The sequence below is a fragment of the Diadema setosum genome, chromosome 5, assembly GCF_964275005.1.
Source record: "Diadema setosum chromosome 5, eeDiaSeto1, whole genome shotgun sequence".
In the NCBI taxonomy this organism is placed as follows: Eukaryota; Metazoa; Echinodermata; class Echinoidea; order Diadematoida; family Diadematidae; genus Diadema; species Diadema setosum.
This window is the reverse complement of record NC_092689.1, coordinates 45,577,348-45,602,913: the sequence shown is the minus strand read 5'-3', so window position 1 is coordinate 45,602,913 and position 25,566 is coordinate 45,577,348. Positions and strand designations below refer to the sequence as shown.

Below are 25,566 nucleotides of genomic sequence, written 5' to 3'. Positions count from 1 at the left end.
TGAGTTTAATGAAGAATTTTGATGAAATTAAAGCTATACTTTGCAGTAATAATATTCATATATTTGCTATAAATGAAACTCGGCTTGAAAGTATTCATTCTTCGGAAATTAAAGTTGACCATTATAGATTGATTCGGAAAGATCGTAATAGGCAAGGCGGTGGTGTTGCTGTATACATTCATGAAAGCTTGAATTACAAAGAAGTATCAGATCCCTCCATTAATGAGTTGGAGGCGATACTGTTATTGATTGATGTTACAAAATGTACACCCCTACTTTTTGCGAACTGGTACAGACATCCTAATTCAAAATGCAATATTCTCTCTGTGTACGAAGATATGTTGGTTTTTATTGAAGGGTTCGGAACACCTGTGATTTTGATGGGAGACATCAATCTTAACATTATGCAACAATCATTAAGTACTGATTGCCGAAGGTATTGTGAGATAAATGAAATTCATGATCTTCATCAAATTAATACATGTGAATATACGCGTATATCTCCTGATTCACGGTCTCTCATAGATCATATGTTGTGTAGTCAACCTGATAAGGTAATATCTTGGGGTATACATGACGTGGGATTCAGTGATCATTCTCTGAGCTATCTCTCATGGAAAGTAAAGCAGATAAACAATACAAATAATTATGCAAATGTGATCACGTTTAGAAAAAACTTCTGGTGTTGATATAGATGCATTTAAAGATGAAATGCGGTCACAAAATTGGTCTGAAGTAGAAGAATGTGGCTGTTTAGATGATGCAGTGTCTCAGTGGGAGAAATTGGTAATGGAAGTTGTAGATAAGCATATGCCAATCAGAGTCAAGAGAGTAAAGAAGAAACACTCTCCATGGATTAATGAGTTTATTTTTGAATTGATGAAGAAACGGGATAAATCGAAAAAGAATGCGAAATTGCACAACAGGGTCGAAGACTGGAGAGAATATAAGAAAATACGAAATAAAGTTACGTTGGAAATAAAAAAGCAAACAAGAAATATTACGTTGAAAAAATATGTGACAGTCAAGGTCGTGGGCAATCTTGGAACATCCTCAAATTATTCATGCCTATTAATCTTCAGAAATGGTTCATATTGTTGGAGACGGAAAAACTATAGCTGAGGAATTTAACAGTCACTTCTTAAATGTTGCCAACTCTATTATTTTTGAGGAAAACGAATCGCAAGATATCCCACTAAATTGTATGAATAGAAATGGAAACTCATTTGTATTAAGTCCTGTGAGGGAAATAGATGTATTTAACGAAATTTCTGCTCTTGCAAACAAAAAGTCGGCAGGCATTGATGGTATAAGTTCTCATGTTTTGAAGTCATGTGGCTTGGAGCTTGTTAAAGGTATAACGCACATTATCAATAGATCGATTCTTGAGGGACGAGTTCCGAAGCGATGGAAAATAGCAAAGATCACACCATTGTTTAAAAAGGGAGATAAATCCGATCCCAATAACTATAGACCTATTTCTCTCTTACCATGCGTCTCGAAACTCTTAGAAAAAAAATCGTCCACCGTCAACTGATCCGATTTGTGGTAGACAATGACATTATCACTCACCATCAGTCTGGATTTCGAAAATTGCACTCGCCAAGCACTGCTGTAATTAAGGTAACAGATGATTGGCTTATGTCACTTGACCATGGCATGTACACTGGAGCTGTTCTTGTTGACCTCCAAAAGGCTTTTGATCTGGTTGACATTGACATTCTACTGGAGAAGCTTGCTTCTACCTTAGGACTTAAGGGTAAATCATCAGACTGGTTTCATAGCTATCTAAAAGGCAGACATATAAGAACTGCAGTTAACGGTACGTTATCATCAGAATTACCGATGACTCATGGGGTACCACAACGATCTATACTTGGTCCGATATTGTTTTTGTTATTCATAAAAGATTTGCCAAACTACTTCGATAAATGTTCGAAACATTTTTATGCAGACGGCACTGTCATCTACTATTCAAATAGAGATCCGAAAATAATAGAACATGTACTTAATGAAGAATTACAGAAATTAAGCGTGTGGATGAATTATGATAAGTTGAAAGTAAACTGTTCAAAAACTGTCTCTATGTTAATCGGCACAAAACATATGCTTCATAAACATTGTACACTCAACTTAAGAATAAAGAACAAATTTATATCTCAAGTTGAAAGTTTCAAGTATGTAGGCATTATCATTGATTCGCAGTTAAAATGGGACTTACATATTGGGCAATTGTGTAAAAAGATTAGTAAGATGATAAGTTTTTTGGGCAGAGTGAGAGGATTCGTCAACGAATCAACTATGAAATTACTGTATAATTCCGTAATTTTACCACATTTTGATTATGGTGATATGATCTGGCACTCAGCAGCCAAATCCCATGTAGAAACGTTACAGAAACTACAAAACAGAGCAGGCAGGATAATACTCAAAGTAAAGTCGTCGTAAAGATTTTTTATGTGGTTTATGTAATAAGTCAGTAAGGGTAAATCAAAAAGGTTTGAAATGTACTCATTGTAAGAAATGGGTTCATATCTCATGTAATGGTATCGCAGAGAAGCTGTACAATGATGTAACAGAGCAGTTTGTAGGCTGGGAATGTCGTAAATGTACTATGAGGCGTATGCCGTTTTACGGTGAACAATATCGTGAATATGAAAAGAAAACTGCAAGTGTATGTAATCAGAAAAGGGATAATTCAGAAAGTGTAAAGAATGAAAGTTTAAAAATTTCGCATATGAGTCAGAATGGGCTAAATTGTGCACATTTAAATGTTGTGAGTTTAATGAAGAATTTTGATGAAATTAAAGCTATACTTTGCAGTAATAATATTCATATATTTGCTATAAATGAAATTCGGCTTGAAAGTATTCATTCTTCGGAAATTAAAGTTGACCATTATAGATTGATTCGGAAAGATCGTAATAGGCAAGGCGGTGGTGTTGCTGTATACATTCATGAAAGCTTGAATTACAAAGAAGTATCAGATCCCTCCATTAATGAGTTGGAGGCGATACTGTTATTGATTGATGTTACAAAATGTACACCCCTACTTTTTGCGAACTGGTACAGACATCCTAATTCAAAATGCAATATTCTCTCTGTGTACGAAGATATGTTGGTTTTTATTGAAGGGTTCGGAACACCTGTGATTTTGATGGGAGACATCAATCTTAACATTATGCAACAATCATTAAGTACTGATTGCCGAAGGTATTGTGAGATAAATGAAATTCATGATCTTCATCAAATTAATACATGTGAATATACGCGTATATCTCCTGATTCACGGTCTCTCATAGATCATATGTTGTGTAGTCAACCTGATAAGGTAATATCTTGGGGTATACATGACGTGGGATTCAGTGATCATTCTCTGAGCTATCTCTCATGGAAAGTAAAGCAGATAAACAATACAAATAATTATGCAAATGTGATCACGTTTAGAAAAAACTTCTGGTGTTGATATAGATGCATTTAAAGATGAAATGCGGTCACAAAATTGGTCTGAAGTAGAAGAATGTGGCTGTTTAGATGATGCAGTGTCTCAGTGGGAGAAATTGGTAATGGAAGTTGTAGATAAGCATATGCCAATCAGAGTCAAGAGAGTAAAGAAGAAACACTCTCCATGGATTAATGAGTTTATTTTTGAATTGATGAAGAAACGGGATAAATCGAAAAAGAATGCGAAATTGCACAACAGGGTCGAAGACTGGAGAGAATATAAGAAAATACGAAATAAAGTTACGTTGGAAATAAAAAAGCAAACAAGAAATATTACGTTGAAAAAATATGTGACAGTCAAGGTCGTGGGCAATCTTGGAACATCCTCAAATTATTCATGCCTATTAATCTTCAGAAATGGTTCATATTGTTGGAGACGGAAAAACTATAGCTGAGGAATTTAACAGTCACTTCTTAAATGTTGCCAACTCTATTATTTTTGAGGAAAACGAATCGCAAGATATCCCACTAAATTGTATGAATAGAAATGGAAACTCATTTGTATTAAGTCCTGTGAGGGAAATAGATGTATTTAACGAAATTTCTGCTCTTGCAAACAAAAAGTCGGCAGGCATTGATGGTATAAGTTCTCATGTTTTGAAGTCATGTGGCTTGGAGCTTGTTAAAGGTATAACGCACATTATCAATAGATCGATTCTTGAGGGACGAGTTCCGAAGCGATGGAAAATAGCAAAGATCACACCATTGTTTAAAAAGGGAGATAAATCCGATCCCAATAACTATAGACCTATTTCTCTCTTACCATGCGTCTCGAAACTCTTAGAAAAAAAATCGTCCACCGTCAACTGATCCGATTTGTGGTAGACAATGACATTATCACTCACCATCAGTCTGGATTTCGAAAATTGCACTCGCCAAGCACTGCTGTAATTAAGGTAACAGATGATTGGCTTATGTCACTTGACCATGGCATGTACACTGGAGCTGTTCTTGTTGACCTCCAAAAGGCTTTTGATCTGGTTGACATTGACATTCTACTGGAGAAGCTTGCTTCTACCTTAGGACTTAAGGGTAAATCATCAGACTGGTTTCATAGCTATCTAAAAGGCAGACATATAAGAACTGCAGTTAACGGTACGTTATCATCAGAATTACCGATGACTCATGGGGTACCACAACGATCTATACTTGGTCCGATATTGTTTTTGTTATTCATAAAAGATTTGCCAAACTACTTCGATAAATGTTCGAAACATTTTTATGCAGACGGCACTGTCATCTACTATTCAAATAGAGATCCGAAAATAATAGAACATGTACTTAATGAAGAATTACAGAAATTAAGCGTGTGGATGAATTATGATAAGTTGAAAGTAAACTGTTCAAAAACTGTCTCTATGTTAATCGGCACAAAACATATGCTTCATAAACATTGTACACTCAACTTAAGAATAAAGAACAAATTTACATCTCAAGTTGAAAGTTTCAAGTATGTAGGCATTATCATTGATTCGCAGTTAAAATGGGACTTACATATTGGGCAATTGTGTAAAAAGATTAGTAAGATGATAAGTTTTTTGGGCAGAGTGAGAGGATTCGTCAACGAATCAACTATGAAATTACTGTATAATTCCGTAATTTTACCACATTTTGATTATGGTGATATGATCTGGCACTCAGCAGCCAAATCCCATGTAGAAACGTTACAGAAACTACAAAACAGAGCAGGCAGGATAATACTCAAAGTAAAGTCGTCTGAACATAAATCAATAAGTGAAATTCATGATAATCTGAAGTGGGAAACTTTACAAAGTCGCAGCACAAGGAATGTTTATTTGATGATGTACAACATTATTCATGAAATGGCACCTACTTATTTACGTGATAAATTTATTTACAAAGAAATCGGTTACTCTTTAAGACAATGTGAGAAATTGATTTTACCGAAACCTAATTCTCAAAATTGCAAACGTACATTTTTATATCGTGGTATAGTACATTGTACAATGATCTACCTTTGTCTATTCGACAATCCAGCAGCCTTACTGATTTCAATAGAGAAATCAAAAATTGTATATGTAGATTTTGAACCGTAAAATAGTAGAATTATTGAAAATGAATTGATGAATATAATTATGTTGTATGTATTTACATGTATATTACCCTATGTCACCAGAGATCTAAGATGAGTCGGGCGGGGGGGGGGGGAGGGGGAGGGGTTGTTTGAGGGATTGTTTTGTGATATGATTTTAGATATTATGTTTGGTATGAATTAAAGACATGTTAGTTATTATATGTTTATAAATCTTGGACCCCATGGAAGAACAGATCTATCATGTTGATAGATCTGAAATGGGCTATCCACCGTTACATGTTATCATCATTGTCACATGTCAACTTGTTTTTATTGTATTTTGATACTTCAATCTTGATTCATGTTTTAGTTATGTCATGTTCAACACTGTTTATCTTGTATATGATTTTATTGTTTCGGAAATTAAAACAAACAACAAACAAACTTACAACTGATTATAAAGATTGCAATTTCTATATTGGTTGTTTCCATCCCTAACTCACATTTTTATAACTATTTTGAAGCACTAAAGCTGGGTTTTGTGACATCTGCAAATGGTAAATTATGCCTAATCACTTTGTGTTTTGGTGTGTGTTTGTTTTGTTTTTTCTTTAAAGTGGTGCATACGAAAGTGACAATCAACCCGATGGTGGAACCCTGGAAGCTTGCACCATGCTAGTCTTTGATGCAGCCACTGCTACTGATCTCTCTACGGCTCTTTGGCATGATGTGGCGTGTGCTTCACCTGAAACAAACCAGTTCGTGTGTGAAATACCAGCCACACAAGCCTATGGTAATTACAATGTGCACGCCATCGGAGTTTCTTTGAATATTATGACTGTGTCCGACATGATTACTGTTTGTTTGTTTGTTTGTTTGTTTGTGTGTATCACCAAACTTTACACATCTTAGCACACCTGTTTTCTCTTCTTTCGTATCATGTCATTTGACTTTATTGTATCTCCCTTTTTTGTTCCGAATATTGCAGCAATATCCTTTGTCACCCCTAAAGAGTGTTAACAAACAGTATTTGAAGAGAATGAAGAAAAAATGAATCAAAAGCATTATTTATATGCCATTGTAATACGAAATGAATGAGAAAAGTTACCGGACTTCTTCAAGTACATCTAGTAACTCAGATAGTAGCAAAAAAAATTATATATCTCAGAGTATAATGACGCTGTTTGTCTGTTTAATACCTCATTAGGTGATGACACGGACTCTAAGATGGGCGTGGTGGACAAGCTGGGTAAGTAAAGTGATTTTTATTGCAGAATGTAAGAAGTTTGGTGTCTGATTCTCGATTGCTTTCATGAAAATCAAAACTTTCCTCATTTTAGCCTTATATGAAATATGAGTATATCGTGACGTAAACATCGCTGGTACACCAACCTTCTGATTCATAATGAAATTAGAATGACTTGGCGGACTTTGTGAAAGAGAAGCACAAGCATGAAAGAGTTTGATGTAATTGCAATTCATGTCTCTTAATAATTATTGTTCTTGAGTATTGTATTTTTGTTTATTCCATAAGTTCCAAAATTTTAGTGTTTGTTGTTTCAATAACTTCTACCGCTTGGGAACGTTTACGTAGTAAGATATATGTTAATATTACCATCCAGATATAAGCGAGGAGTGTTGGACGTCCTCTAAATACTTGATACAGAGAGAATAGATGTGTGTGATGATCTCCGTCACTATGACAACAGTTGCCAGTACTGTGATGTCATGCACAAACCAATGCGAGTTTTTGGTGACCAGTTTTGGTATTTCTAATGAGTAACTGTCATCGATTTTTCCAGCCAATGTAAAGATACATCTATTTTGTCATTTGATTCGTAAAGCCTTTGAAATACCTTGTCCACGTGGGTTGTACCAGTGTATGTCGGGAGAATGCATAAGTGAAGTTTTCGTCTGCGATGGATTTGATGACTGTGTCGATTCAAGCGACGAATCGCTCTGTCCAGATGGTAAGACACTAACACTAAGACACTCTCGAATACACTAAGACACTAACACAAGTGCAGTCTCAGAACTACTCGTTTCCATTTCAACTTCTGTGCAAAGACAAATCATTATGTAAATTCATAATCATTTTTTCATATTTTTTCACTAAAAATTACCGCGGATACAGAATAAGGCATGTGGTTACAGAGACCACGAATTATACATTGAAACTAAACGTGGCTTCAAAATATAGAGTGAAGATCATAATCACAGCGGCAATCACATTCCTCACACGGAGCTTAACAGGCATTAACTAATAAGGGACTGTACCTGCTTGGAAGGATTTCATATAAACGTAACCATTTAACTGCAAACTATGATTGGATATCCAGCCATTTTGTGTATAGGCAAGACATGTTCATTTGACACCATCAAAGAAGTCTTTGCATGACTGTTAATAGGTTTTTGCTTATTTCTGTAACTTTAACTACTTTTATCTATCTTGCTAGAATGCGGACCAAGTCAGTACCAGTGTGTGGATGGTTCGTGTATTTCGATGACATTCCTGTGTGATACCTTAGCACACTGTTGGGATAACTCGGACGAAACTGGTTGCGGTAATGGATCTGTTTTTATCACTATGCTTTTATGAATTAATTACGCCAAGAACATTGTTTATTGTCTGTATTTTTACTAATCAGATACACGGATACAACATTAGGTATATTAACACAAACCAACACGTGTATCACATTTGTGAGATTTGCTGGCACGTTCAGTGACGTTATAACATTGTAAAAATTAAGGAGAAAACATTTTTACCCTCACGTAGTCAAACGAGATAATTATGACGTGTGTACTGAATATCTTGCTGCAGTTTGAGCATGGTGGGTATGATTTTTTTTTTTAAGATCCTGCCAAGTAAATGTGCCTTGATTAAGACTGGACACTTACTGGTCAAGAAATATTGCTAGAGCCATTTCATATCTGATATCACTAATGCATGTTGTTATAAGATTACCTACAATTCGACGGGGAAAATTAGATTGCAATATAATTCGTTTTGCCAAACAACGATCCAATACGTGATTTTTTTTTTTTTTTAATCATTCCAGTCTATCCTGCGTGTCGGGAGGATGAATTTACTTGTGTTAGTGGTGAATGTATCGATCTCTCCAAACGATGTGACTTCATCGATGATTGCTTTGACTCCTCAGATGAAAGTGAATGTGGTAAGTCAGTCTGTTCCATTCATCAAGAGAATTTTTATCCACGTTTTATCCATGAGTTTAACGCCAGACCATTATAGTTTCCTTTGTAACATGCATACACACACACACACTATATATATATATATTACGTAGAAATAGAAAACACAGAAAAAAAAGAACACTTAATGTAGTTACCGATAATGCGTATATATATATATATATATATATATATACTGTATGACACTAGCCTACAATAAACCAATCGCTATTTAAATATAAAAGCAAACTTATATACAAGTAAACCTAAGCAGGTCTACCTCTCGCATTATCGGTAACTGCATTAAGTGTTCTGTTTTTTCTATGTTAGACCATAGGTTATGTGCTCATAAAATTGATGCTTTCGTTTGTTTATGGTTCTCTGCTTGCTTGATCCTTTGCTTGATGGGAAAACAGATCTCATACATTCGACGAATGCTTTCCAGTGTTACAATGGTTTCCTGCACCCTGCTGAAATACGCTGTGATGGTATGATTGACTGCATCGGAAATACAAAAGAAGACGAGGAATCGTGCGGTAAGACTGACAGAGACTTCTTCTAAAATGAAATAAATTAATATTGACAGAAATGAAGAACAGTGCAATCAGCAAACTTCATTAAACTAGTATCGTTTTTCATTAGTTTATTACTTAACTTTTGACGGTGGTATCTCACATGATAATATAGGAGTGTTTGGAAAGGCGTTTATTGTCTATATTATTATAGAAGGAGCTGAAGACCCTGCAAACGTGACAAAAGTTATTACAAGGGCCGAATGCCACGGAGTATGGATAAAACTTTGAAAGTGAATTAAATTTGATATTGTTTAAATAATTATACACTCTCCAGCATACAATGAAGACGATTATTCCTGCGACCCCACGACCCAGATTACGTGTAAGAACGGAGCATGCGCACCTCTCCAATCACATTGCATGTACGAGCTTGATGAATACGGGCTGCACATTGGATGCCGAGACGTTTCCCACTTGCAAAACTGCGGTAAGTAGCTCAATTGGTTTATCACATAGCCTTCTTTGCTTTTAATCTTGTTTCTTTTTTCATAAAGAGTAATGACCAATATGACTACATAAGTGTTGGAGTGCCAAGTAATATAACGTCGTTATTTTTAACATTCTGACATTCGTAGGCTACCTGTACTAAATGGGAACGTGTAGAGACTCGATTAAAATGTATCAATGCCCCAAATCAGGGCCATACGCAAGGGCTCAATACCCAAGAGAGGGCATTCGATGGGGCACTTTCTTTTACCACAAGAGGGAGCTCTAGCATTTTTTTTAAGATTAACCCGTTGAGGACGGTTTGATATTGCTACAACACGCACTTCCCATAGACACCTGCCCGAGTATACTCGAGACTCGTCCTCAACGGGTTAAGATTCATTACACGTCGTGCACACTTTTGGTGGAATATTTGCAAGGCATTCAGTCAAAGGAGTAGTAAAATAAACTTCTCTTAGACAATATGAATGGCTGTATAAATATTCGTATTTGTGACTTTTTGTTCCGACCGTTTATGCAGAAGGAATGCGAGAGGAAGGGTATGGGATGGGGGTATTCCCCTTGCACAAGAGCGAGTTTTTTTTTTCCCCATGTTTATAGAATTAAAATTCAATGATCCGGTGCGCATTTTTCGTTTCCCTAGGTAATTTCACGTGTCCAAACTTCATGATCAAGTGTCCGAGCTCGTATTGCATCCCCCTGAGGTATTGGTGTGATGGCTTAATGGACTGTCCGTACGGGGAGGATGAGGACCAGTGTGGTAAGTAAAATACAACGACTCCACGTCTAACTGAAGAATGTCCTGCACTACTTTAACTACACCGAGCTTTAGATCTGCGACGCGAACCGTGTTAATAGACGACGCTAATCAGGCAAAGAAAAAAAAAATATTTCTACTCATGCGCGAGACAGCTGTTTCCATTGTATAACCTGGGAGACTGCGTTATCTTACATTAAAGTTCGCGTCTCAGATCTAAAGCTCGCTTCATGATTAGAAAAAACTAACTTTTAAGCTGATACAGCAGTTACATCTTACAGAAAATGAAGAGCAGGAGAAAACTACATATTTCTTCCTGGTATAAAAGGCTGTGTGCGAAGCGCATGTAATGATAATGGTTAGATAAAACGAACTTTTGAAGTGAAACTCTAAACATTGTTTTGGGTTGTTGTTTTGTTGTTGTTGTTGTTGTTGAAAGGATACTAGTACGCGGGATAGTATGTACGTAAACGATATTTATGCTCTTTATACTGAACCAACTCTATTGCATCTTGACAGCAATGAAATGTTTTATTTATGTTTTCTGCAGCTAGCTTTGTCTGTCCCCCAGGGAGTTACCGTTGCCATGGTTACAGTACCTGCATCACCCAAGACGAGGTTTGTGATGAGGTGATTCACTGCCCAGAGAAAGACGATGAGTTATTCTGTGGTAAGTTTGACAGCCGCACAAATTACGGGAAACATTGCTTTGATATTTTCATTAACCACATATTCCCAAACCTCCTCAATTTTCAAGATGAATTTGACATCAAAAGGGATTTCAAGATCATTATTCTGCAATGCTTGAATCTTATCTAAAACTTTTCTTTTTAATCAATACTACAAGCATTTCCTCTATTAGCATATCAAACCTATACCTAACTTAAGGCATCGAGTTGTATGGTCTTTTTTCAAGTCATCAGCTTTTACCATGGCAGATGTTGAACTTATTTGTGTTAATTCCTAAATGTAACCAATGTACATCTTTTCGTACAATTTTGCGCGTAATTACAGTCAAATACAGATGTAGATTGAAATTCCAAAAGAATAAAGACATATTAAACAACAAATGATCGTTCAGAATATTCATGGAGTCTGTCGATTTCTTCTCTTGCCTGACATAGAGCCTTGTCCTGATGGATGTCATTGTGAAGGGCTTAGCTTTGACTGCTCAATAGCCACTGCAAATACCACTACCCTGTCCCCAGACACACGAAAACTGTGAGTACCTAGGTTTCTTGATGACTATTGCCACACTCACGCAAAGGTAACGATAACACCCATCCTATACACAGAGATTAAAAAACGCACACACATGCCTGGGACACGCACAATGTCCCTGCAATTTGGTCTCTAGAAAGGGTAAAATATCATCTCGTATCCTGTGGCCTATTAATGGAGATGGAGGCAAGGTCACATATTTCTCTGAGTGTTTCTGTAGACAAACAAGAAGATGAATAAAACATGAATGCCATCAGTAAATTAATTTTGTATTATATTGAATCACATTTTAACACGTCATATAAATAGTTGGTTGAGGAGAAATAAAATACATAAATATATAGGCAGAGAAATTGATCATTAAGACAAAATTATGGACACAGTTTTGCCAGTTTTGTAGACGCATTCAGTTACTTCTTGACTTAGAACAAAAGAATAATTACATGATTATGTATTTCGTTGATTCGCCATGATGTGCTTGCATACAGATCACTTTCATGTGAGGGACGTAGTGAAGCGTGCAACATGTCACTGATATTACATCCTCCGAGTTATAACGTCACTTCTCAACACGGTCTCGCCCCATCCAACCTACCATATCTGGCCTTTTTGTAAGTTTTCCATTTCGTCTTAAATGTGGCATAACGCAATCATGTTTATACGTGGACTGTGTTATTCAGAGGTACATTCCTTGTTTTGGAATATGCAGCATTACGTCGATGCACTAAGTTGTGGTGTTCACAGAGCGGTATGTATAACAAAGAAAAGCGTAAATTGTCATAGTTTCGGTGACTTTCCTTACATAGGCACCAAAAACATATTATCTTCAATACTGTTCAAATGACTATGCAGCCGATGTGTTGACCAATGAATGAGATCGGTGAGAAAAAAAAAAAAAAAACAATGACTCGAGTCGTGATTTTCCGTATCCATACTATTTCAAATGACAGGCCCGAATGTTCTAATTTCTGTGTTCCTGCTATTCCATTAGCTTCTTAAAAGTTGTTGTTGCTGTTTTAAAGAAAGAAAGAAAGAAAGAAGAGAGAGAGAAAAATGGGGCCCCATACATGCTATACAAATAATTTGCCCTAGACGACACTAATATAAAACAAAAATTATAAATCTTAGAGATATAAACAAGAATCTTAAAAGTGTTGTCTCTTCTTCCTTCTATCGCTAGCTTTAGGTGTTTTTTTTTTACATTTCTTTTATAGTCTACGTTCAAATGTAGGTTAGGTTTCAAAATCTACATAAGATGAGGTAAGCTGACAATTCTCAATATAGAATGTATAAGCCTACTGGTATTTTTATCTTGTTCTTTACAGAGATTTGCAGAACACAGGACTTTCAGAAATTGTGCCGGGATCATTTGTCGATAACGGCAATATTTTGCATCTGTAAGTACCAACTGTTGGTTAAAGGGATTGTATAGTTTTGGTTGAGACCCAATTTTAGGTTTCTAACATTATTTGGTGAGATAATGAGAAACCTCTTATGAAATATGAAAGAGCATGTAATTCTATGAGGAATTCAATGTTTATTTGATGAAAATTGGTTTTGAAATGGCTGAGATATCAAAAAAGAGCGATTCTAATAAAGTGTGGGACCCACACTTCATTACGATCGCTTTGTTTTACTTTGTTTTTGGATGTTTCAGTCATTCCAAACCCGATTTTCATCAAATAAACTTTGAATTCCTCTTAAAATGGCATGCTCTGTACTATATCATAAGTGTTTTCTTGGTATCTTGCAAAAAGTTAAAAGCCCAATTCTCATCTCTACCAATACTGTACCATACCTTTAAAAAGTTGCCTCGTGCACGTGATAGGCCTATCGGAAACTCGTGAGGAGTAGTGTGTGGAAGTATTACTTATGACTGTCAAACAGAAACTTTTTCTCCTGATAAGAAGAGAAAGTTCGGCTAGTAAGACAATGCGACAGTCCTTTTACATGTTTGGCATACAATACACCATTGAAAGAAAGATATTATTCAGAGGGGTGAAGGTTCAGGTGCGAGTTTCTTCACTTTGTCTCCCTCTACAAATTAGATTTGTTAAGATCGCAACTGCTGATCTTGTTTGTTAATTTGCAGATCAGCAGTTGCAATCTTGACAATAAATAATTATTCTTTATCTCAACTCAAGAAAACTCACCTCTCGCATCAGATGGACATTAAAGAATGAGTTCATCTTAAAATACGGGTAAATTGAGTGAATGCAGCAAAGTATTGATGGAACACATCAGTGAAAATTTAAGGAAAATCAGACAATAATAATAACTAATAATGATATTCAGTGCTTATATAGCGCATAACGCATAGTGATAATGTTCCTATGCACTCAAAAAATGGAAAGAATAGACAATCCGTTCAAGAAAAGTGAATTTTGAAGTTTCAATGCCGCCATCGCTGGATGAGAAAATTACGACAGCATGTGATGTCACACGCTCATGATAAAAGAGTACTTGACTTGCCTCGTACAGAACTTTCAGAAGGCCAGGGAAGGGGGGATGATATTGCGCTTAACATACATCAGTAATAAGTGGAGAAAATATGAATTTTTTTCAAAAATTAGTAAATTTTGTGGAATTCTTCTATTTTCTGTATATCGTTCAACACAGTGGCGTAACTACGGGGGGGGCATGGGGGGGCACGTGCCCCCCCAATCCGCTGGTAAAAAAAAAGGAAAAAAAAAAAGGAAAAAAACTACCAAAATGGTAATTCAAGGGTTAGTAAACTGATTTTGAAATCGACATGAAAGGATGATCAAGAAAAAAGATATTTTTCTAAGATTTCTTTTAACCATATAACTAAAGAGGTATTATAGTGAAACATTGTTCAAAAAGCCCGGAGACGACAAAAGATTGTGATTCAGCGTGATTCCTGGTTGGCATTTTGAATATAAGCAGGATGTGCGCAGTGTACTCAGAACATCGGAATGGCAAAAAGAGTCGCTGCAATGTTACGCAATGTGATGTTTGATAGGTTGTGCGCATTTGCTATCAAAGCTTGATCATTGATTTTGCAGTGTTGCTTTACATACTAGTCTATATTAAAATGCCTTGCATTGCCAATAATAAGACTTGACCTTGGCTATTTCCTAACTTTTCCATCTATATGAAACACACACACCCACAAGAGTCACAAACGCAAAAAAATTAGGGGATGCTCTATATAAAGTGCAGATTTTGGACATCCTTCTCCCGCTTGGTCACTTCGACGCCCCCTCGCTGGTCATACTCCCCCAATCATGAACATAAACCAACACCCTTGACTACCAGTGGCGGATCCAGGGGGAGCACCGGGCGCCCCCTCCCTCCAAAGCGAAAAAAAAAATACATGTAGCTACAAACGACAGTTTTTGGACTGTAAAATGTCAACATTTTTAAGCTCGCTCGCTTCGCTCGCTCGCATTTAACCGTTATATGCCATTCTCCTAATGTTACTGCCAATAATTGCCAGCAGTTGCGCCCGGTGCGCCCCCCCCCCCCCCTCCTGAGTTTCCAAAGCGAAAAATATAGCTACAAACGGCAGTTTTGGGACTGTAAAATGTCAAAATTTTCAAGCTCGCTCGCTTCGCTCGCTCGCATTTAATCGTTATGCAATTCTCCTGATGTTGCTGTCAGTACTAGTAATTGCCAGCAGTTGCGCCCGGTGCGCCCCTTCTCCTTAATTTCGAAAGCGAAAAAGTATAGCTACAAACGGCAGTTTGGGGACTGTAAAATGTCAAAATTTTCAAGCTCGCTCGCATTTAATCGTTATGCCATTCTCCTGATGTTACTGCCAGCAATTGCCAGCAGTTGCGCCCGGTGCGCCCCTTCTCCTTAATTTCGAAAGCGAAAAAGTATAGCTACAAACGGCAGTTTTGGGACTGTAAAATGTCGAAATTTTCAAGCTCGCTCGCATTTAATCGTTATGCCATTCTCCTGATGTTACTGCCAGCAATTGCCAGTAGTTGCGCCCGGTGCGCCCCTTCTCCTTAATTTCCAAAGCGAAAAAATAAAGCTACAAACGGCATTTTTGGGACTGTAAAATGTCAAAAATTTCAAGCTCGCTCGCTTCGCTCGCTCGCATTTAATCGTTATGCAATTCTCCTGATGTTGCTGTCAGTAATTGCCAGCAGTTGCGCCCGGTGCGCCCCCTCCCCATAATTTCCAAAGCAAAAATATATAGCTACAAACGGCAGTTTTGGGATTGTAAAATGTCAAAATTTTCAAGCTCGCTCGCTTCGCTCGCTCGCATTTAATCGTTATGCAATTCTCCTGATGTTGCTGTCAGTACTAGTAATAATTGCCAGCAGTTGCGCCCGGTGCGCCCCCTCCCAATAATTTCCACAGCGAAAATATATAGCTACAAACGGCAGTTTGGGGACTGTAAAATGACAAAATTTTCAAGCTCGCTCGCTTCGCTCGCTCGCATTCAATCGTTATGCCATTCATGTTACTGCCAGCAACTGCCAGCAGTTGCGCCCAGTGCAACGCCCTTAAATTCAAAAGCAAATATATTATTATATATAGCTACAAACGGCAGTTTTGGGACTGTAAAATGTCAAAATTTTCAAGCTCGCTCGCTCCGCTCGCTCGCATTTATTTATACCGTTATGCAATTCTGATGTTGCTGCCATGAGTTGCCCCCCCCCCCCCCAATGTCTTGACCCACGGTACGCCACTGGTTCAACACATGTTACATCATAGACTGTAGTATTGTTTTCATCCGGCAGTGACTGCGCAGATACTTTATTTATGACTTTTGAATTAACTAAGATGCATAACTTCTGAACGGATTGTCCAATTTTCCTCAACTTTTACTGACAGTGACTGATGTGTTACACTCATTACACGTGTATATGTGAAGGTGAACTTGTCCTTTAAACAAGCTACCAATGACTCTGTGATTTAATCTCTCATCAACAGGAACTTGTCAGGTAACAACATAAGCCGGCTTGTTCAAGGCTCACTCCGCGGTTTACAGAGGTTGACCAAATTGTGAGTACACCTAAGCGTTCTTCACTGTATTCACTCACAATTTCAATGACTATACCGCTCTTACTTATACTACCTCTTACCAATAATCCAAACGCTGTCATCATTAGAAAATGTTATCTGATTGACTACGCTTTGTTATTTCCACTTGTGGAAAGATTCGGAAATACGGGAATCTGAACATAGTAACCATTGCCGCCCGGTAACCCATACAACGTATTGCCCTTATCAAGTGATGAATATAGGCCTATATAAATTATCTCAATGTCCGAGTTTTCATACGTTGTTAAATATCTCACAGCATTCATTCCAAACAAACTAACTGCACAAAAATGGAGAGAAATAAAGGGAAAGCGAGGTGATGTCATTGTGAACGACTGTAAGTCATTGGTAAGTCTAACCTGAGGCATATACCTTCTTAACCCTTTCGTGTCTTTGTGTGCCTTGAGCGTCAGAAAACCCCATAGAGTTGCACACACTGTCCAAACACCATGGAACAGAAAGAGTTAAAATGTATCGTTTCCTCCTCTTCAAACAGGATTCTCCAAGGCAATCCACTAGATGACGTCAGTCCACGAACCTTCTACAATTTGTCAAACCTGCAAGAACTGTAAGTTGAATCGACAAAAACAATGATAATAGCCTTGATATTATTGTTAAAACTTACATCATAAATAGCCTCATGATATAGTCAGTTCGTCGAGGGGATAAAAAACGATGATTGTATCAAAATAGCTGAAGAAACTCTGAATTCAAAGGAAATCTGGTGACAATGAACCTATACAATTCTAGAAATTCTGGCATAAACTTCCAAACGTTCCTACATGATGCTATGCATCAAAAAAGAAGAAAAACAAGCTACAGTTCGACATGTTTTAGGCTTGCTGCAGAGTAAGCTCTATGTTAGGAGACTTTTTTGTATAATCATTTGAGACCGTTTGTGTTCTTTGTAATTACAAATGTCTTATGTTGACAGTAATCATCTGCTTCCTACAAACCAGTCAGCATACCGCAACCTCCACTCAACAGAAACTGCCTTGTTGAAAGTGCTCAACGATCTCCTTCTTGCTGTCGACAAGGGCAATGAGGCTGCTCTTCTTCTTCTTGACTATTCGGCTGCGTTTGACACGCTCGACCACACGTTGCTACTACAACGACTTAGTAATGACTACTCCATCACAGGCACTGCCATCCACTGGATCAAGTCATATCTTCAAGATCGCACACAGAGGGTGATAATCAATGGGACCTGTTCACGTCCTAGTCCTATCAGCTGCGGAGTTCCGCAAGGATCCGTTGCCGGCCCCCTTCTTTTTCTCCTCTATACAGGTCCACTCACCAGAATCATCAATTGTCATCATGGAGTCAACTACGCTATGTATGCTGACGACACTCAAATTTACATAACTATGTCACCTGGCGATAGGATTGCTGCTGTTAATTCACTGAGAGAATGTCTCAACGACATCAAAGCCTGGTCCACTGCCAACAGACTCCGTCTGAACGAAGACAAGTCTGAACTCATCCATTTCTCATCACAGTTTAGGAGCACAGTTCCTCTACCAGATCTAACTACTCGGGATGGGATTATTAAGGTCTCTGACTGTGTTAGAGACCTTGGCTTTACTTTGGACAAACACTTAACTCTTAAACACCATATCACAAACATTTGTAAGTCTGCATCATGGGGTATTTTCAAAATAGGGAAGACCAGGCGTCTGCTTGATCAATCATCAGCTGAGCGGCTCGTCCATGCCTTCGTCTCCTCCTATCTGGACTACTGCAACTCCCTCCTTGCCGGCCTCCCTCTTTCTCACATATCCCCTCTCCAACGTATCCAAAATTCAGCCGCTAGATTAGTCTCCCTTAGTAGGAGACATGACCATATATCTCCTGTTCTCCGCATACTACATTGGCTTCCAGTCCATTCCCGTATTACTTTCAAGATCCTACTTCTGACGTACAAAATCACACGTAATCTTGCACCCATATATCTTCAAAACCTAGTCTCTCTCCGCTCCTCCTCTTCTGCCAGACCCCTCCGTTCATCTTCCTCTCTCCAATTACTTCATGGCCCACGTACAAAAACCCGTTATGGTGACCGAGCCTTCTCTTCCATTGCTCCCACTCTTTGGAATAAACTCCCTCTGTATATTCAGAATGCCTCATCTGTCGAATCATTTAAAATTCTTCTTAAAACTCACCTGTTTAATCAGTTGTAATTTTTTTTTTCTCCTGGAGGCGCACAGTTATCAATTATTGTACCATTGTATCACATGTATTTGTCTTTTCTTTCTTCTTCTTTTGTTACTGTTAACGCTGATTTTGTTAATGTTATTGTGTTTTCTAATCTATTTGTATGAGTAGCAAAGTGCGCTTAGAAACGTCAGTATGAAGCGCCATATAAATGCAATTATTATTATTATTATTGTTGAAGTCCGGTGTTAAGTAAACATGTGTTCAAGTAGTATAAGTGTAAGGGAATACATTAGTTTATACGGAAGTGCCAATTTTTCAAGCATCTACACCTAATTACATGATGGGAGGCGAGGCTTGTATGGGGAAAGGTATCAAGAGAATCTAAGAAAAATGACGGAACGTTCCACCTCGTATTTCTTTGTTGTCAACGCTTTCTATTATGTTTTTTTTTTTTCTCAGAGATGTTCGTGAGACTTCTATCAGACTCACAACATCAGGACTGGATTTATTCCATGGCTTGCAGAGTCTGAAAGTGATGTAAGTTTTGTTTCTTCTCACTATATAGATTCCAGATAATCATATAAAAGAATCATACTAAATGGTGTAACAAAAGATGGAAATATAGAGATAAGAGCTGGCTTTCACACCTTGGGTTTTTTATGCTTGAATGCGCCTATGATTGTAAGTTATGAACACAAGCATTACCATTCTACTTATTTCTTCATTTCATCTAAGTGTATTTGTAATAGAAATGATGAGGACATTTATAAATTAATGTGATATGAAATATCAAAAACTGTCATAGAATGTGTTTCGCTGAAGGAAATTGACTGTACAATGCCGGTATGCTTCTTTCATAGACACGCGGACAAAACAATAATAATGAACATCAAAAATTGTCGTAGAATGTGTTTAGTTGAAGGATATTGACCGTTCTATGACGTTATGCCTTCTTCATAGACACGCGGACAGATACGTGTTTTGTTGTCTCTCTGGACTAACCGACGCAGAAGGCTGCAAGGCACCACGTGATCAGTTTTCATCCTGCGAGGATCTGATGTCCAATAACATTCTCCGTGTCTTTATCTGGATCCTTGGTGCTAGTGCCTTTGCCGGCAATGGATTTGTCGTGTTCTATCGAATGTTCAAATCTCGCCGAGACTCACGCACTTCCGTGCAGTCTAGCTTCATCACCAATCTTGCCATCTCAGACTTCTTGATGGGTTTATATATGATCACGATTGCAGCAGCCGATGTATATTTTAGAGGAAACTACGCAATCCATGCCGAGGCTTGGCAGTCAAGTATTGTGTGCAAAGTGGCTGGTATGGTATCTGTCGTATCCAGCGAGGCGTCGGTTTGTCTCATCATGATGATCAGTGTAGATAGATGCATCCATGTGGTGGCGCCCTTTAAAAGAGGTCTCCACTTGACGGTACGTCGGGCTCGTCTTATTGAGTTCACCATCTGGAGTCTGACCCTACTAGTGAGCATCTTACCAGTTGTTATTCCTGCCTACATAGAGGGGAATTTCTACGGGCAGTCAGGTGTATGCCTAGCATTACCTTTGACTGTCAACAGACCTGTTGGGTGGCACTACTCCATTTCCCTCTTCATTGGAGCAAACTTTGTCGGGTTTCTCATCACACTCCTGTGCTATATAGCCATCTACATATCCATCAAACTCACCAAGCAGCAGATAGTAAAACGAGGAAAGGGATCTAAAGTCAACGCTCATTTAGCTGAGGAGATCAAGCTTGCATCCAAGATGGCGCTGATCGTCGGTACGGACCTGATTTGTTGGATGCCCATAATAACCATGGGCCTCATGTCTGCTGCCGGTAAACTCGTCATCTCGGCTCAGGTTAGCATCGTTTTGACTTTTCTACGTTCAATGTCCTGTCCATTACACTGTGTTTCCATAACTAAGGATGGTGTAAACTAATTTAAAATGGTAACGTAACAAGAAGGAAAATAAAAGAATACCATGTTTCATACCATATTAGGCTACATCTTGATAGGACTTTAAATAGCAATTGCGAGATTAAAGAATCTTGAAGTAAAGGTCATGAGACATGCGTTATCACACGTACATGTATTTCTTTCCTTTCTCTTTTTAGGTAGCTAAATGATAAAAAGAAAGAATCATGAATAACGTGTAATGGCAAAACAGAAATCCCGTTATCATTCAAGTGTGTTTACAATGTCTCCATCTCTTATGTTTTATTTTATCCTGCAGGTGTATGCCTGGACTGCTGTCTTTATTCTCCCGGTCAACTCGTCTCTCAATCCGTACCTCTACACACTATCTTCCCTTCACGGCACGAGGAAATCAAACATATCCAGTCACATGGACAATTCTAAGACAAAAGGTTTGCTGCTAGTCGAGATCTGCGTCTGTCCATGTTATTGTCATTATCTAGCAAGAAGTAACAGTTGGTCTATTCCGCATCTGCCGTGTTATTTTTCTTGATTTTCTGTAGTGAGACAATTGCACAGGCCGATATATGTTTACTTACATGTTTGTGTTCTTCAATGGAGGAGTTGCTGTTTCACCGTTACAATCTCATTCACTTTTGTATATCTTCTCTCACCTATGGATGTACTTGGACTACTACTACGACTACTTATCAGTGTTATCTGTATCATTTTACAGACATTTTTATGATATTGGACAAAAATACTAACCTCCAGTTGTCATTATAAGGTCGATTTACGAAATTAAGTGTGACGTATAATTGTTAAAAACGTACCCTTCAATAGTGTAGCTATGATAACAAAACGAGAAGTTAATGATCTGTCAGGAAGATAGGGCCTATACGTTTTAATCAAACATTGCTATGATAATTTCTGTATCTCGCTATCTATGTCATTTCTCTTTTCTTTTGTGATTTCAGTGAGTACCATTTTCCAAGAGAGCACGCCATCGCTCATTACACCTTTTGATCCTATGCCGAATCCCAAACCTTTGCGCATGCGTGACTGGATCTCGCATAATGAGCGTGATCTGACGTATGGGGAGCAACAGGTGATCAGTCGAGACATCGCCAGTGCTGTGGAATCCATGAAAGAGGCTGGTTTCCCTGCTTCACGCTTTCTTCAGCTGCCTGAAGATGGAATCGCTGTTCAAACGGTAAATTAACATTGTAAAACATGCGTACAGGGCTCACACCCATAAATATTTCCCCATAGGGATGTGTGTTAAAAATCAAATTTCAAAAAATTCTGTAAAACAGCTGGGAGAAATGAGGTGTTTCGGCTTCACTAACCTGGATAAGTTAGATATACCCTTTCATCCATCAAATTCTCAGGGTGGATAATTCAGTTCAAATTCTGTCCAGGGGTCCGCAAAGCCAGACTACGAGTTCTTATCACTCAAAAAATCACCCATTTTCCGTACACGTACCCAATGAAATATAGTCCCCTCAAATTCCACCAGAAAAGCTTTCATCTTCCAACCAAAATGCAACTTGTAGAGGAATTCATACTCAATATCTACAGCTATTCAGTTTTTTGCCAAACTACATCATTGATTTTTAATCAATTTTTTTCTTCATTTATTTTGGTATCTTTGGTACGAATTTGTGAAGGGGCCTGGGGCATTCCCTTGTATTTACGGGTGTGAGCCCTATAGTGGAGGTCATATTTCTCATTTGACTTTTAAACATCATAAATGTGTTTTTGATGAGATTTGCACCTACATCATATGGGAAATTACACATTCAAGGGTCATAAAGCTTCTCAAAGGGACATTTTTGAAACTCATGCCCTTTGAGGTTTTTTAAAAAAATAAAAATGTAGTGTGGATCAGTTCTTCATAAGATAAATACCTAGAGGCAGGCAGTAATCTTTGATTATGGGGGTGTCATCATCACATTATTGCCTACAAAATACTTGAAAAGACTCTGTTTTGTCAAACAGACTAACTTTATGAAGTTTGACCTGTTTCAGTGGTAGCCAAACAAAGAAATACATTAAAATAACACAGTCTTTCAAAGTTGTGTGATACTGATGCCTGCTATGTACAAAGATCTATCTATACAACAACAACATAATAAGAAAACAAATTGTAGACAAACAGAGTTGGGGGGGGGGGGGGGGGTAGAGGAGAGAGGTGGGGGGGGGGGGTAAGGAAGGGGAAGGGGGGAGGGAGGAAGAGATCTGACACAATAGATCAACATAAACCAGCAGAATTTGTATGGGATGAATACTTCCCATAGACTTGTGTGCATTGCATGCATCCTCTATAGTGGAGGTCATATTTCTCATTTGACTTTTAAACATCATAAATGTGTTTTTGATGAGATTTGCACCTACATCATATGGGAAATTACACATTCAAGGGTCATAAAGCTTCTCAAAGGGACATTTTTGAAACTCATGCCCTTTGAGGTTTTTAAAAAAAATAAAAATGTAGTGTGGATCAGTTCTTCATAAGGGCAATTCCGCGGTTAGTAACGTTACATTTGAACAAATTTAGATATTTGTTTTTACTACTAAATTACCATTTGTTCATTTCAAGTCAAAATTATGTCAAAAACATGTTCATCCTTCCCAGGTTTATGATACAAAAAAGAATGAATACAATCCAAGAAATATTAGAATTGCTATGGCAACTTAAAGTGCTGGTTAGTAACGTTACGAAAAAAGGACATGACAAAAAAATCAATGTCTTGTAACAAAAAGTGTGCAAAAATTCAAGTTACATCAAACAAAGTGTTGCATTAATTTCAATTGTTGCATCATGACAAATGTTCACGCAAATCTTTTTAGCAGTTCGACCGATGGTGTTTTAGCTAGACCCCCAAAAGCATGGTTAGTAACGTTACGGTTAGTAACGTTACATTTGTCCGGAGTAATTCCGCAGGTCATTTCACCCTTTTGTAATTGACAAAATGTCACATGACTTCTGGAGTATTTAAATGTATTCATCCTTTACCCTTTAGCAAAACTTGGAGGAAAATATTTCAAAGGAACCCACTGTAATTTACATTTAAGTGAATTTCAGCACCCCCAGTCCCACATGTACATTTTAACTGATGGTTTCAGATCTCGCAAAATCAATAAATATGAAAAATAAAATCTACTGAATTTGAAAGACCTTAATGATTGATGAACATCCATGGCATTAGTTGATACTTAGATTAAAGAGTAAGATAAAGAGGCACATTTCTTTTATCCATGTCATGTCCACCTAACTGCGGAATTGCCCATAAGATGAATACCTAGAGGCAGGCAGTAATCTTTGATTATGGGGGTGTCATCATCACATTATTGCCTACAAAATACTTGAAAAGACTCTGTTTTGTCAAACAGACTAACTTTATGAAGTTTGACCTGTTTCAGTGGTAGCCAAACAAAGAAATACATTAAAATAACACAGTCTTTCAAAGTTGTGTGATACTGATGCCTGCTACAAATGTATGTACAAAGATCTATCTATACAACAACAACATAATAAGAAAACAAATTGTAGCCAAACAGAGTTGGGGGGGGGGGGGGGGAGTAGAGGAGAGAGGTGGGGGGGGGGGTAGGAAGGGGAAGGGGGGAGGGAGGAAGAGATCTGACACAATAGATCAACATAAACCAGCAGAATTTGTATGGGATGAATACTTCCCATAGACTTGTGTGCATTGCATGCATCCTCTATAGGGCTCACACCCATAAATATTTCCCCATAGGGATGTGTGTTAAAAATCAAATTTCAAAAAATTCTGTAAAACAGCTGGGAGAAATGAGGTGTTTCGGCTTCACTAACCTGGATAAGTTAGATATACCCTTTCATCCATCAAATTCTCAGGGTGGATAATTCAGTTCAAATTCTGTCCAGGGGTCCGCAAAGCCAGACTACGAGTTCTTATCACTCAAAAAATCACCCATTTTCCGTACACGTACCCAATGAAATATAGTCCCCTCAAATTCCACCAGAAAAGCTTTCATCTTCCAACCAAAATGCAACTTGTAGAGGAATTCATACTCAATATCTACAGCTATTCAGTTTTTTGCCAAACTACATCATTGATTTTTAATCAATTTTTTTCTTCATTTATTTTGGTATCTTTGGTACGAATTTGTGAAGGGGCCTGGGGCATTCCCTTGTATTTACGGGTGTGAGCCCTATAGTGGAGGTCATATTTCTCATTTGACTTTTAAACATCATAAATGTGTTTTTGATGAGATTTGCACCTACATCATATGGGAAATTACACATTCAAGGGTCATAAAGCTTCTCAAAGGGACATTTTTGAAACTCATGCCCTTTGAGGTTTTTTAAAAAAATAAAAATGTAGTGTGGATCAGTTCTTCATAAGATAAATACCTAGAGGCAGGCAGTAATCTTTGATTATGGGGGTGTCATCATCACATTATTGCCTACAAAATACTTGAAAAGACTCTGTTTTGTCAAACAGACTAACTTTATGAAGTTTGACCTGTTTCAGTGGTAGCCAAACAAAGAAATACATTAAAATAACACAGTCTTTCAAAGTTGTGTGATACTGATGCCTGCTATGTACAAAGATCTATCTATACAACAACAACATAATAAGAAAACAAATTGTAGACAAACAGAGTTGGGGGGGGGGGTAGAGGAGAGAGGTGGGGGGGGGGGGGGTAAGGAAGGGGAAGGGGGGAGGGAGGAAGAGATCTGACAC

General features: G+C 37.8%; 1 protein-coding gene across 1 annotated transcript in view; it reads left to right on the top strand.

The window, feature by feature from the left end:
- Positions 1-25,566, top strand: part of LOC140228959 (uncharacterized) — a 114,972-nt gene that overhangs the window by 25,027 nt on the left and 64,379 nt on the right. Inside the window, exons 17-33 of the mRNA XM_072309221.1 lie at positions 6,157-6,332; positions 6,747-6,788; positions 7,384-7,509; positions 7,996-8,103; positions 8,602-8,718; positions 9,151-9,270; positions 9,584-9,736; positions 10,400-10,520; positions 11,068-11,183; positions 11,638-11,734; positions 13,060-13,131; positions 16,646-16,717; positions 17,253-17,324; positions 19,373-19,450; positions 19,874-20,777; positions 21,153-21,285; positions 21,811-22,046. Of these exons, the coding sequence (XP_072165322.1) occupies positions 6,157-6,332; positions 6,747-6,788; positions 7,384-7,509; positions 7,996-8,103; positions 8,602-8,718; positions 9,151-9,270; positions 9,584-9,736; positions 10,400-10,520; positions 11,068-11,183; positions 11,638-11,734; positions 13,060-13,131; positions 16,646-16,717; positions 17,253-17,324; positions 19,373-19,450; positions 19,874-20,777; positions 21,153-21,285; positions 21,811-22,046 (2,743 nt within the window). The remainder of the gene's footprint in view (positions 1-6,156; positions 6,333-6,746; positions 6,789-7,383; positions 7,510-7,995; positions 8,104-8,601; positions 8,719-9,150; positions 9,271-9,583; positions 9,737-10,399; positions 10,521-11,067; positions 11,184-11,637; positions 11,735-13,059; positions 13,132-16,645; positions 16,718-17,252; positions 17,325-19,372; positions 19,451-19,873; positions 20,778-21,152; positions 21,286-21,810; positions 22,047-25,566) is intronic.